The sequence below is a fragment of the Hypomesus transpacificus genome, unplaced genomic scaffold (genome assembly GCF_021917145.1).
Source record: "Hypomesus transpacificus isolate Combined female unplaced genomic scaffold, fHypTra1 scaffold_30, whole genome shotgun sequence".
Taxonomy (NCBI): Eukaryota; Metazoa; Chordata; class Actinopteri; order Osmeriformes; family Osmeridae; genus Hypomesus; species Hypomesus transpacificus.
In genome coordinates, this window is record NW_025813826.1 from 1,760,028 (window position 1) to 1,775,139 (window position 15,112).

At 42.7% G+C, this 15,112-nt stretch overlaps 1 protein-coding gene across 2 annotated transcripts in view; it reads left to right on the plus strand.

The window, feature by feature from the left end:
* Window positions 1-15,112, plus strand: part of rasgrf2b (Ras protein-specific guanine nucleotide-releasing factor 2b) — a 102,623-nt gene that overhangs the window by 44,469 nt on the left and 43,042 nt on the right. For both annotated transcript variants that reach the window (XR_006955584.1, XM_047015432.1), the window contains exons 17-19: window positions 12,302-12,394; window positions 13,196-13,917; window positions 14,645-14,767. Coding sequence is in view for 1 of the 2 variants with exons in the window: in XM_047015432.1 (XP_046871388.1) it covers window positions 12,302-12,394; window positions 13,196-13,917; window positions 14,645-14,767 (938 nt within the window). In the remaining variant the exon portion in view is untranslated. The remainder of the gene's footprint in view (window positions 1-12,301; window positions 12,395-13,195; window positions 13,918-14,644; window positions 14,768-15,112) is intronic.

A 15,112-nucleotide genomic window follows, 5' to 3' on the forward strand; every position in this document is an offset into this window, starting at 1 on the left:
GCAAGTGTCTCGTGGCAGTTGCATTGGGTGTCTTGCAGCTTTTGTTTACTGTCATGGAGACTAACTGCCCCACGGCCATTTTAGAATAGGCTATAAACTTTTATTTAAAAAAATAAGTTAAACTGTTCGTGCTAACAGACTCCATACCATACGTTTGATGTCTCACTACAAGCTCACCATACAAAGTAGTCAATTTAGACATTATATTGCACATAGTGTAATGGTGTGACTGTAAAGCAGACTTGTACACACAAAATGAATTAGTAACAAATTATTTTATTCAGAGAAACTGAATTTAAGCGTGCACATGAGCCACCGTTGTAGACTCTCCTACGTCTCTAATTCACATCCTTGTGTTGTTATCAGCGCAACACAAGGTGCCGTATATAATTATTAGTTATAACTGAAGTCAATCCACGTACATTACTACATTTGCATTTCGATACTTTTGAGTAAATATAGTTGTTAATAATAGTTCATTATTTTCATATGAAGAACCATGTCAATAAATGACACCCTATGATTGCAAATGTACTTTCTGGGTTTTATACATATTGGAAACTACAAACTCTCCTTGATACAAATCTGTTTAAATCACTCACTCATTAAATCACTTAAGATATCTTTATCACAACTGAAGTTACATTTTAAAGTCGACCTGTGTCAAAAAGTGATATGGGAGAAAATCCTTTTGTTTGTAATGACGTTGTGAATGTCAGTTTAAGTATAGGGTTAATAATTCTCAGCAAGTTATTTCATTGATCAGTTGTTATGGGCTGCTGCAGCACTCAAAAGAGCAGGCAGACATTGCTTGAAAATCTTGCAAGCTGACATGTCCAAGTAATCATATACTTTTTGTACATTACAATGAAGTTTAGGGTGTTAACAATACAAAACATCAAAAATCTCAATTTTGACAGAAAACGTTTTTCGATCTTTTATGGCTACAATGAGCGGCCGCGACATCCACGGGTTTCCGCAGGCCGCCACACATATTTAAAAAATAAAAGTTAATAGCCTGTTCTCCTATTCTAAAATGGCCGCGGGGCAGTTAGTCTCCATGACAGTAAACAAAAGCTGCAAAACACCCAATGCAACTGCCATGAGAAACTTGCGTACCACTATCAACAGAACAGTAACTGTCCTGTACCAGTGGAGGCGCTGACACGTACCACTAGCTACTGTCCTGTGCCAGCGGAGGCCCTGTCCTGTACCACTAGCTACTGTCCTGTGCCAGCGGAGGCACTGGCCTGTACCACTAGCTACTGTCCTGTGCCAGCGGAGGCACTCTACCACTAGCTACAGGACAGTACAGTTTCGGTTCTAACCGCCTCTCCAAAAAAATCCACTTGTCCCGGGCAAGTGGACAAGCCTTTATGTCGAGCCCTGAGGCCTATTACACTACAGGTTGTTGTCAAACCTATTATTATTATTTGATAGTATTTGTGGGAAGTTATTACAATTTTGAAAACTGAAGATTTTCACCTTCCTGCAAATGTAAAAAATGACTAACCGTTTGCGGGAAATTACGTATTACTTTTATGGTAGGTATACGTTTGTGAAACGTAGTGCCATGTTTGTGGGATTTAAAGCTGCAGATTTGTATTACGTTTGTGGTTTACTAAATTTGTGGGACGTTGTTACGTTTGCTGGTCTAACACACCCAGTGTTGGGAACGTTACCGAAAATTAGTTACAGTTACTAGTTACTTATTTCAGAAGTAACTGCATTACTTTACTAGTTACTGCATAGAAAACTAATTAGTTACAAGGGAAAGTAACGTTTGCGTGACTTTTAATTCCCTGCTTCTATTATCAAATTAACGCACACAGATAGTTATACTATTTTAGTGTTGCAGTGGCACAGTGTGGGACAACTGTCAAATGTTATATCATTGTATGTTGCTCATTAGTTGCCTGAAGGCAACAAACTCAACTGTTTACATAGGTCGCATGTCTTAACAACATACCTGGCAATCAGTCTGTTTGGTTCTGCCTGGCTTAGAGACTGGAAATACTTCTGTTTAAAATCATGGGCCATGGGCTGTTTAGATGAAGTGGCTCCGACTGCTTGATCAGCAGAGCTAACACTGGGTTCTTTCACGATTAGCTTTGTAGAAGCATGTTGTTTTACTAGGTGCTTGTGAAGATTATAATTACTATTCTTCACAGTGGATAAAGTTCTCGCACCTGCACACAAACTACAACTAACTAGTATATTTTTATCCTTGATCTGGACAAGGGAAAAATTATGTAGATATTTCCATGACACAAAGCTTGCACGGTCCGAACTGTCGGCCATTGTGTGGGCTGGTCTAAAATGCGGAGTGATTCATTCATACACTGCGTCACCGTAAACTTGTAAACAGGAAATTGGGGAATTCATGCAAGAAAAAAGTAACGAGTAACGAGCCCATTTAAATTTCAGTATTGTAATTGTGTTATTTAATTGATAAAAGTAATGAGTTACATTAATAGTTACCGCCAGAAGTAGTGGAGTTACAGTAACACGTTACTTTGTAACGCGTTATTCCCAACACTGAACACACCACATTATTCTGGTTTACCACTTTATAAAGAGTCTCTGTTTAATTATATATGTGTGTTTCATTATTTATGTGTGTGTGTCTTGTGTTATTGAGCCGTTTCCCCTCAACTCAGAGTGGGTTGTTGAAGATGATTCTCAAGCCGGTGTTGTATTTTCCGCACCCGCGAGTATGCGAGGATCTGCTAAGGTCCACGTAAAATTTGTCTTCATAGGGTGTGCACTTTGTTGTGGTACCGGGTATCTTGCAAAAAATGTAGGCTACTTTCCTAGAGACACATCCCCTAAGTAACCGCAGAAAGTAGTGTAAACAGAACTACTGTAGGCCTACGTCTGTTGTTTCCGCAATTTTAAGTATCTACATAGGAGTATATTTGAACTTTTGGTGCTGCACACACACTGCTAAATGACTAAATGACACACAAACACATACACAAACACCCATTCAGACACACATAACGGTCCCTATAAGATCCATTCAACCAAAAAGCTCAATTTTGGTCTCATCAAACCATAGAACCCTCTTCACTTTGTTTTAGTCTCCCAGATGCCTCCTGGCAAACACTAGCCAAGATGTCATTGTTAAAAAGGCTAGTGTTATTTGTTAAGTTGCCCAGACAGAGCATGTTTGGGAGAATGACCATATTTGGTAATTGTTTGGTCATATGACTCCACCCCACATGGTATAGTTTTAGGTTTGCTTCATGGCACGGATAGATAGAGTGGCAGTTTGTTTCGAACGATAATTACCCATAAATGTACGGCAGACTGGGTTGACTTTGTGTGTGTCCATGTATATGTAAGTTGACTTTGTATCTCGTTATTATCTGTTCGTGATAGTTTACCTTGTTCATAATTGTCATGAGTAGTGTACTTTAAATAAGCTATAGGGTTTTTCCTGGGTCAAAATGGGTCTTCGGTGCTCCAAAAAAGAAAAACATGTATGTATCTATATATATATATATTTTCTAATCAATGTATTTATTCCCAAGTGTTTTGCACCCCCCCCCCCCCCCCCCCCCCCCCCCCCCCCCCACCACACACACACATTTTCGTCCTATTTCCCCTAAAGCCATAAAGTTATAAAGTATGTTCTAAATGGCATAAATGCTGCCAATTAATAATTGACGTAACAACTTATTGTAAATGGTCAGTAGCCTAGCCTATCGATTAAGGTTAGGCTAAGATTAGGCTAAGCATTCTGTAGCAATTATTAACAATATACCTACTTTTTTATTAATTAAAACTACTTCAGCATAATAATGCACCTAAAATACAAACCTGAGAAAGGGCAGCAATCGCTGTCAAATCAACAGACATGTGCAATTTAGCTAGCAGGGGAAGAATACAAACAACGAAAATCACCAGTTAACTTGATTTAAATTTGCAAGAACTATAGACTTATACAATAACGGGCTTAAGAACTGACAACATAAGTTATACGATTTACAGTTCTCAAGGATGCACACGCGCTATTTCAACTGCGGTGTGAAGCGCGTGTCCGTGCTATTATCCGACATGCACTCTAACAATCACTGCTGATATACGGACTAAACTTTTGTACAGCCTGATTTCTAACGGTGCGTTCACACTGCAGACTTTTTTACCGCTCAGCACCGCCGGCCTTCCCACAGTGCACCACGATCGGGGGCGTGTCAGACAGATTCATTCAGAGCTGTAGTTCTCTTAAATTACTGTTGTAGTTCGTATAATGTCATGGCAAATGTGCGGACAAAATACAACTTTTACACACATTAAGCAAAAATCCGACACGCATTCTAGATCTGACATGATCTTATCTACAGCACACAATAGGTTATCTTTTTCCACACTTTTTTTAGGCCGAGTGAAAGATTAAATGCCACCTGCACTCTATGGAACGGGTCTTGTTCCAGCTGGAAAAAAAGATGCATCAGACATAAACGTTGACATGTGTAACCTTTTATTATATTACTCGAAATGTCTGCAAATCATTCGCTAGATTATGACTTGCCACTACACATTCACTGTATGGATAGCGAGTGGCTGCCAGCCAGCATTTCAGCGTTGAATGTCAATCGTGTGCCGGGTGAGCTACAGTAGCTAGACTATGCAGCTAGCACAGAAGAAAGTTACGTAATGTGAAGAAACTGAATTAAAGTACAAAATACAACACACCAGGGACGCCGACAACCTCAGCAACCCTGCGCCAGGCATCTTTTTTTTTGTTTGTCTCTGTAATCGAACATAGACGTATCATACAATACTGGGTATGAAGACAAACATACGATGAGTTGCTCTTCCATCTTGAAATTGTCAAACCTAGAAATGTTTACCATGACCAACAGTTGCTACGTTACAAGAAACAAGAAACCAACCCGATTGGCCATCGCTGGCGTTTTCACGCTCGTCATTTACATAATGTTCAGAAAAATCCAACTTTCGCCGCCCTGCTCGCCTTCCCACAATACCCTACGCGAGCGTCGACGCCCCGCTCGCCTTCCCACAATGCCCTACGCAGGCGTCAACGCCTGGTTACATTGAAAATGAATTGGAAGCCGACGCCCCGCTCTGCCCACCCCGCTGCAGTGTGAACGCACCGTAATACCGTGGCGGCAGAAATTTAGCCATAGAGGAAACACTGCACTTTTTGTTATCATTCCAGGTTAAGAATACCAATGGAGGCTACGTTTGAAATCGTAAATCAAACTTTTGTCAGCATTTTGAGTGGAAATGTAATTTGCATTAGTAGGCTACAGGTGTACTAATCGTGCACATCGGGCTGGCCCTCGCAGCGGAAAGACAGTTTACTGGCCGCTCTGTCCATTCGCGCACCTCACAGTTGCGTATTGATCAGACAAGAACACACGCTTATCAACTTGATTATTATTGAGCAAAACAGAACGAGGGTTCGGCTGTAGCCTACTTGAAACATACTATTGAGAACATATTCGCTGACATGCATTGCACGCTGACTTTTTTTGCCTTTGGTGCTCGGGATTTGTCATTGGCACTCGGGCAAACGGCTTTTGCGCGCGCCAAAAATTTCTCTATGTAGGAAAAACCCTGAGCTAGCATGATGTTTGTGAACTCGCTTAGCATAAACTGCTAACGCACAATCATGAAATTTGTTATCACACAGTGATAACAAATTTCCCGAACCCCCTCTATAATAGTCATATTTAGTTTTTTTTTCAAAAGTGGCTTTCTCTTTGCCACTCTCCTATCTAACTGTAACTGGTGAGGCACCCGGGGAACTGTTGTGGTATGCATAGACCCTCTCTTCTCAACCTTGGAAGCCCGTAACCAGTGGCGCCTTAATGCACAGGCTTACCTGGGCTTAAGCCCGGGGCGTCGATCAATCAGGGGCCTCTTAATAATAATTAAAAAAAATAATGATGATAAACGTCTGTATTCGCGGTGTCATTACTCTGCTCTACAGCGCATCTGGTGGTGGATGTGGGAGCCCCCCCCCCTCCCCCTCCCCCCCTCCCCCTCCCCCTTATCTAGCAAAATGTAACAAAAACTAGAGAGGGTACTATTTAGATGTGCTTGCTTGCGTCAGTTGCAGATGGGTCCATTCAATATGAAACAAGCTGAACCCCCTTTGAGAAAAGCTATTCTAACAACGTTGTCACCGGCAGTATTTTTTCAGATGGAATCGTAATTCAAACAGTAGCCAGGGTTTTCCCTACATACAGAAAATGTTGGCGTGCACCAAAGCCGTTTTCCCGAGCGCCAATGACAAATCCCGAGCGCCAAAGACAAAAAAAGATGAAGATAATAAAAAACCTGTGTTCATCACGCGTGCAATGCATGTCAGCGAATATGTTCTCAATAGTATGTTTCAAGTAAGCTACAGCCGAACCCTCGTTCTGTTTTGATCAATAATAATAAAGTTGATAAGCATGTCTTTGTGTCTGTGAGGTGCGCGAATGGACAGTGCGGCCACTAAACTGTCGTTCCACTGCGAGGGCCAGCCCGACGTGCACGAATAGTACACCTGTAGCCTACAAATGCAAATTACATTTACACTCAACATGCTGACAAAAGTTTGATTTACGATTTCAAATGCAGCCTCCATTGGTATTCTTAACCTGGAATGATAACATATAGTCCAGTGTTTCCTCTATGGCTAAATTTCTGCTGCCACGGTATCAGAAATCAGGCTGTACAAAAGTTTAGTCCGTATAGCCTATCAGCAGTGACTGTTAGAGTGCATGTCGGAGAATTGCACGGACACGCGCTTCACACCGCAGTTGAGATTCCGTGTGTGCGTCCTTGAGAACTGTAAATCGTATAACTTATGTTGTCAGTTTTTAAGCCCGTTATTGTATAAGTCTATAGTTCTTGCAAATTTAAATCAAGTTAACTGGTGATTTTTGTTGTTTGTATTCTTCCCCTGCTAGTTAAATTGCACATGTCTGTTGATTTGATAGCGATTGCTGCCCTTTCTCAGTTTTGTATTTTAGGTGCATTATTATGCTGAAGTAGTTTTAATTAATAAAAAGTGGGTTTATTGTTAATATTTGCTACAAAATGCTTAGCCTATCAAGATCAAATGAAGCAGGCAGTGTACATGCTTCAGAGTGGCCTACCTTAATCGATAGGCTAAGCTACTGACCATTTACAATAAGTTGTTACGTCAATTATTAATTGGCAGCATTTATGCCATTTAGAACATACTTTATAACTTTATTGCTTTAGGGGAAATAGGACGAAAATATGTCTGTGTGTGTGGGGGGGGGGGGGGCTGCAAAACATTTCGGAATAAATACATTGATTAGAAAAAATAAAATAAAAGAATATATATGTATACATATATCTTTTGGAGCACCGAAGACCCATTTTGACCCAGGAAAAACCCTGGTAGCTCCCATCTGCTAACTAAAAATATGCCCCCAAACATAACTTTTTAGTCTCAGTCAAGAGCTCTGCGTGGAGAAGCTGAATTGTGTTACGAGCAAGCTAGCCTAGCTGCTGTTGCTAGCCAAATTACACTGAGGGGATTGTTTGAATGCGCCAGAATATTTTTTTTACATACATATTAGGCTGTGGCATTGAAGACCGCGACGCACCACACAAGCTTGAGTTTAAATACATTATTTAATGTGACATTACTTACTGTACATGCAAGTCTTGAATTGATCATTCCCCAGGGCCCTGCCCCCTTAGTTACTGTTGCTACGTCCGACACAATCCCCGGAACTGTCAACCCAAAATACATAGCGAGTACGGGGATAAGCGCTATAGCTGTCAGTGTGAGTGAAGATTTTTGGAGTAATGCCTCAATGGAATGGAATGGAATGGAAACAACAAAAATCGAAGCCAAAGCATACAGGTCTCAAGTCGCCTTGTCTGGCCAGGCACTTCATAGTAAATAGGGTTACTCAGGAGTAGGTCCCCCACTCACAAAATGCTACGAAGATTAAAATAAAATATGTTTATAATGGCCTGTTAGGACGTTTTGTTAAACATTGATAGTATTTTAAGCTCCTGGTAACTTGCTGGCGTTCGCTGGCTAAATCAGCTTGCAATTTTACAGACATTACCATTTTGATTTCAACAACATATGTGTTGGAGGGACTAGTTATGCACTAATAGTGGTAATAATACTAGTTGACATGAACCGTAACTGTTTGGGGATGTTTTCTCAACTAACATATCTTAGATATTGTTCGCTAGCAGCTTAGCTAACTTATCTACCTTGGAGCAGACATATTTGTGTTTTGTTGATGTTCGCTAAATTAAGTTGGGAGTGGGGTCTCCCACACTGTTTAATCCACTGCCGGCATCTTTCCTCTTGTGCCTTGGGCTTTGGAAATGGAAAGAAAACCAAGCCTCCCTCTAATCTGTCAGGATACCTTGTGTCAGATCGACACGTCCCGTAGGCACACATTGCTTCAGATGTCAAAGCTTGACGGAGCTTCTTCTTTAGTAGCGGTTGCTAAGGTACGATTGGACGAGGGCCGTTCTAGGGAGGAGTTTCGGGAACGATCAATTGCTTAAATGTATAGCGTTAACAGAGCTTGTTTAAGGAGAGCCTGCCCACTCCCTATTAAGCCCCATTGTACCGAATTTTGTCGCAGTTCCACCAGAGTTCCACCGGGAGTGATCGCGGTCGAGTGCAAAATGAATGGGAGTCTATGGAGCTAAACGGCTAAATTTGTCTCTTTCGCCTGATTGTCGTTGATAAATCTCAGATTTGATTATAGTTATTGCATGTTCAACATGGATTACAGGTCAAAAGTTGAATGAACGAGTACTTATGTCCTTTCGATTTCTTACGGGGTAAGTCGTTGTTGCCCATAACACACTAGCATTCTGCTAACGAATGTTGATTGGTTAGTGAAGGACTGACTACGACCAGAGATCCCGCTTGATGGCATCTGAAGCAGAACCAGAATGTCAGAGCATTAGCAACATTAGCAACAACATTAGCAAGCCAAAACTATTTTTAGCATTTGTATTGACAGGGAGAGCCTAACCTGTCAGCTGTGTTGTCGATGCCTCGAGAGTAAAGTGGAAGTAACCAGAGCTTGCCGTCAGGCAGTAGCTCTGGTCGTACGATGTGTATGACGTCAATGCCATTTTCAAAGGCTTTTTAGAACAGAAAGGCGACTTAAAAAAAAATCTAACACCCAGTGGTGTGTGTTTTTTTTGCCTCCCCTTTCGATTTCAGAATTCAAATTACTAGACAAAAAATATATCCTGAGAAAAGTGGATTTTGAGGGGTATAGCTCCATAGACCTCCATTCATTCTGCACTCGACCGTTAGCGCCCTCAAATGGAACTTGAGTGGAACTGCAACCAGTTCAGAACCCGGAAGTTTCCCGAGAGTGGGAGTTCTCTCTTTATTAGACATTCTCTGGCGTTAATGATGTTGGTACACTATGGCACGAAACGATAGGCTACTTGCTGTGCAGCAATGCACGTTGTATCCATGCGTCGTTGCTAACGTGTGCTGACGCTGTGACGTAGGCTAGCACAAGAAGTTCCTTTCGTTGACACAAGGCACTTTTTGCCACAAATTTCAGCCTAAACCGTGCAACGGAACGTAAATAAAAATACAAGCAATTCAATTGCTACCAAGACGAAACTTAGCGGGAGGGGGGCCTCAAAAAAAAAAAAATACATAGCCCGGGGGCCTCAAGTGTTAAGACGCTCCTGCCCGTAACTCCTTGACAGTTGTCATAGGCCTCTTGATCAGGGTTCTAAATTAACTTTTTTGATCACCAGCCACAGATCAACGTGCATTGCTGCACAGCAAACAGAATTTCCACTAGCCAAATTATTTCCGGTGAAAATAAGAACAATTATGAGTTTCACTGAATGCATTTGATCATTTTATTAACATTGTTGGCATGAAAAACACAGAAAATGAAGTAAAATGAAGCACAGAAGTATGATGCAAGGGTATGTGAAATCACCAACACGTGACTAAGTAAGGACACGATTTATTGTAAATGTAAGGTGGCTGACATGTGCAAACGCGCTGCAAACTAAGAAAACACATGCATACAGACAAAACACAAGCAAATTAAGAAAACATCTTAATTAATTTGACAACACATGCGTAGCATTCAGCAAACGCGCTGCAAATACGCACAACACAACCAAATACATAAACACGCTGCAAATACGCGTTGCAAAAACGAAAGCACGCAAACCAAGAACGCTGCAGTACATAAACGCGTTGCAAAAACGAAAGCACGCAAACCAAAAATGCTGCATCCAGTTTTCACAACGGAAGTTTTCCAGGCCTCTAGGGGGAGATCCAAGTGGAAAATCTTGATTTTCGGCCCCATGGAGCGAGAGAGAAAGAGAGAGCATATGAAAAGTTTGGACCAACATCGAAGTAAGTCTTTTGAAAAACTGTAAAAGAGGAGGGGCACATGTAAAAATGAATACTAATCTTTTTATGTTGCCTCTTAACTTCGATTTTGGTCCCCTTATTCAAAACAAACTTCTCATCTGCCCTCTCTGGTTCGAAAATCACGCTCTTCCACTTAGCGCTCCTACTAGAGGCCTGGAGCTCTTCCGTTGTGTTATCTGGATGCAGCTTTTTTCTGTTTGCATTTGTTTTCGGGGTTTGCGTGCTTTCCTTTTTGCAGCGCGTTTCTATATTTGCAGCGTGTTTATGTAGCCCATTTGTTTGTGTTGTATGTATTTGCAGCGCGTTTCTATATTTGCAGCGCGTGTGCTGAATGCTGCGCATATGTTGTCAAATACATGAAGATGTTTTCTTAATTTGCTTGTGTTTGTCAATTTGTGTGTGCTTTGTCTATATTTGCAGCGCGTTTGCACATGTCGGCCACGTATAAATGGCTAAAACGTCCATTCGCATCATGATGAGATTGACTCCTGCCCATGCATTTACAGTAACGTTTTGTCCTAAGCAGGCGTTAATTAAACTGACCCAATATACTCTTTATTAAGAACAGTGTGTATACATTACACTAGACTGTGTCAGTAAGCAACATAATTTTTCTTATGCGTAGACTACATGCGGCAATCCTTACAAAACATGACAACATTTTCATTGTCAAACCCAAGCCATTCCCGACCTGTCAGCCATTTGGCATTACATTTTCTTTTCTTCGTTTCTCTATTGCTATCAATATCCTCATTCCCTGCCTCGTTCCTCTTCTCGCCCCCAGAACTTTGTCCTAACCACCGCCGCATTAAGTTAACTTTTTACTTTACTACTCTAGCTAGCTCTTATTACCTCCTATGATCCGCTATGCTTCGTTTAACTTCTTCCTTGTGTTTTCTGGTGGAAACTCCGTTCGTTTCCACGGTTTCTCGCGCTGGTTTCACTTCAACTGCGCGCAGCCAATGGGCGTATAAAAGGTTATCACGTAGCATTACGGCACAATGTTCATGGGAAACTCAGGAAAGACTGCCAGGGGGATAAATGACCGAGAACCATGCCGAAAACAGAGCCTTATTTATCATTCATGTAATGCCTCATGTATCACCGGCCAAACTGGCTAGTGAGTTTTTATTAACACCTGCCAAAATGAATTTTAACCCACATTTGGAGGGTTGGCGGGTGTTAATTTAGAACCCTGCTCTTGATGGGCTCCCTGACTAATGTCTGCTCTAGGCAGATTTACAGTTGTGCCATACTCTTTCTATTTGTTTATAATTGACTTATCTGTAGCCTACTCCGAGGGATATTGAGTGCCTTTGACATTTTCTTGTATCCTTTTTCTGATTGGTGCATTTTAATAACTTTGTTACAGATTCCCTTGGAACCTTCTTTTGTCTTCATGATGTCATTTTTGTCAAGAAACAGTTAATTTTTAACATCAAAGTCACTTGGACCACATTGATTGCACACAAGTGATCTCCCTTCAACTTGTTCTGTTGATTAGTGTCAAAAAGCTTTATCCATTGTGATTCAATGTTGTCAAACAACAAAACATGAGAAATGGGGGGTTATTATCTTTTATAGTCACTGTACACACGCACACACACACACACACACACACACACACACCAGTTTAGAACAGATGATACACAATACACTCTACACAATTCCTCTTGGCAGACATTTAGGAATATCCTGTTTTTTTATGTTAATCTCTCCCTCTCTTCCTCTTTCTGCAACTCTCCCTTTCCCTTCACTTTCTACCCCCTGTTCAGGCCCTGCTTCTGTAGTTGAGTCCAAAGTGTGTTAATCTTCCAGACATATGGACCTTTTCAGCATGTGTGTGTATGTCCCATTCGTCCATCCCTCTACTTCTCCATTCCTCCATCCCTCCATCCACAGGGTTCAGTACCACTCATTCGACCGTCTGTCCATCACCTCCGTTTGTCCAGACTACACCCTGAAGATCAGGAAGATCTCTCTGGACCAGTCTAAGTAACGCTCTCTGTCTCCATTCTTTGTTTCTCTCTCACTGTCTCTCTCCATTTCTCTCTCTATCCCTCCCTCTCTTTCTCCATGTCCTTCCCCTCTTCCACTTCTGTCTACTCATCCATTATTTTCTTCCTCCTCTCTCTCTTACTTCTCACTGCCCTCTCATCCAACTCTTTTTTCCTCCCTCACCTTTTCTCCTTCAGTGCCTGCTCACTGTAGAGATGTTTCAAGGTGACTCAGCCATCCTCTTCTCTTTTTTTCTCCTTCTTTCCCTCACTTCTCCAATTGTCCTTGTCCTCTCTGTCCTGACTAAAATTACTGAGCATCTTAATGAATCCTTTATCTGTCTGCCCTCCTCTCCCCCTTATCTTGTCTCCGCCTCCTCTCACTATATATCCCCACATCTCTCTCACTCTCCTCCTCTCGACTCCGCCCTCATTTCGGTCGCCTCTTTTTGCCCCCTCTCTCTATTGCCTCTCCTCTCTGTCTTCCCCCTCCTCTCTGTTCCTTCTTCCTGTCTAACTGCCCCTCCTCTCTCTGTCCCCTTATTTCTGTTTCTCCCTCTTCTCTGTCTCTTCCTCCTGTCTAACTGCCCCTTGTATCCCCCTCTCTCTGCCCCCTTCATCTCTGCTCTCCCCTCCTTTCTGTCTCCCCCCTCCTATCTACCCTCTGCTCTCCTCTCTCTGTCTCCCTCACTTCTCCATTTCCCTTGCCCTCCCTTCTTTCTGTTGTCCGCCCGCACCTGTTCTACCTCCCTCAACCACTTTCTTCCTCCTCCTTTCTGTATCCCGTCCACCCCTCCAGGTCTCTGGAGTTGTACTTTGCCACGAGTCAGAACAACAGAAACAGCGCTGAGCACGTCAGCGACAAATCCCCTCGCCTTTGCCGTAAATTCTCCTCTCCTCCTCCCCTCTCCCTCCCCTCCCACTCCTGCTCTCCCGTACGCATGCGCAAACTTTCCCTTAACTCTCCACTCAACTCCCCCCTCAGCTCCCGACTGGCTGGGCTGGATCTCAGCTACCCAAACCCCGCCCTCTCCTCGTCCCAGTCTTCTGTCAGTAGCCCAATCTCAACACACACACCTCAAACCCCTCCCCTCTGTACATGCACCCCTCAAGCCCTGCCCACTTCCACACACCAGACCCCTACCACACCCTCCCCCACTCCCAAAACTCCCGCCCCTGAGACCCCCAACCCCCCTATCTTTGCGGATGAGCCCCACACTCCTCCTACCTCCATGCCCACACCACAGACACCACTTTTCGCAGAAACCCAACAGACATTAGCTTCCATCATATCCACCCCCACCTCGCCTCCCACAACCACCTCCTCTCCCACCTCCACCTCTCCTCCCACCTCTACCCCCACCTTTTCCACCTCCCTCCCACTGGGCTGTGGTCTCCCCCAGGACCAAGACCCCCTCCCCCCCTCCTCCCCTGACCAGAGCCCCACTATTCTCTCAGAAGGGGAGGAGCTACCCAGGATGGAGGCCTTCTGTGGGAAACTGAGACGCAGCATTCGCAGAGGTGAGAGGTAGGACGGGAGAGAGAGAGACAGAGGTAAGGAAATGGGGGAGGAAGGGAGAGACAGAGAGAGAGACAGAAAGAGCGAGAGAGAGCGCAAATAAAGAGGTTCATCAAAGTTGTTCAGTGTACTGTGGGTCTACATTAATTTTTATTCCATAGACAGTATTTTTAGACAGTATTTGTATTCTGGGAAGCTGTTAAGGACAACACAGACACACACACTTAGTGTAGACAAGGCAGGGCAGAATGGAAGAAGTTTCAGAGTACAATTTACAGTATGTATGCAGTTATAAATATACTTTGTAACTGTAGTCTTCTGTATGTAGTTGTTGGTTAGTACTGTGTATCTCATAAGGAAAAGCTAAATTCAGGCCATGGTATACTTTATGGGTTACCTGATGCAAAGCGGAGCCAACAGCCCCTTACCTGTGATATCATTACCATAGATCATGGTCTGAAGTGAGATATTGCTTTTCTAAAACCAAATAGATTTTATTGCATATTTTATGCAAATAATTGCATATTAGCAATGATGATTGCAATGTACGACAGCGTATTAGGGCCATTGGAGGTCAAATACAAATATTTAAGAGAAAATACTCTGAGATTCTCCAAGATTAAAAAGTCTGAATTTCCTAGATAAAAATATATAACCATACGCATTATGTAGTTAATATATCAAACGCAGTTCTATTCTGTTTTGTTCATCCTGAGTGTGTTGTTGTAGCTGTGCTGGAGTCTGTCTCTCTGGAGAAGATCCTCCCAGAGTCTCCCCAGGGCAGTGATCCAGGAGAGAACTCTCCCTGCCACTCTCCCTCCACCCCACGACACCTACGCTACCGGCCAGGAGGTAGGTGTACTGCCGGGGGTGGGGTAGAGTGTTGTGTAGTGGGATTCTCCAGTGCCAGTTTCCCTTGCGCCTGCCAGGTTTGGTTGGCATTCAAGGAAAGCTAATATGTAGGGTAGTTGCTATATGGTCAGGCCCTGTTAGCCTTATACACACACAAACACACACACATTCATGCACACACAGTTTACTGTATGATGATGGTGATGATGATGATAATAATACTGATTATAGGGATGAAGATGATGATGATAACAATGGTGGTGATAATGATGGTGATAAGGTTGATCATGGTGATGATGATTATGGTAACGGTGAGGAGGATGAAAAATATGATGATGATGCTGA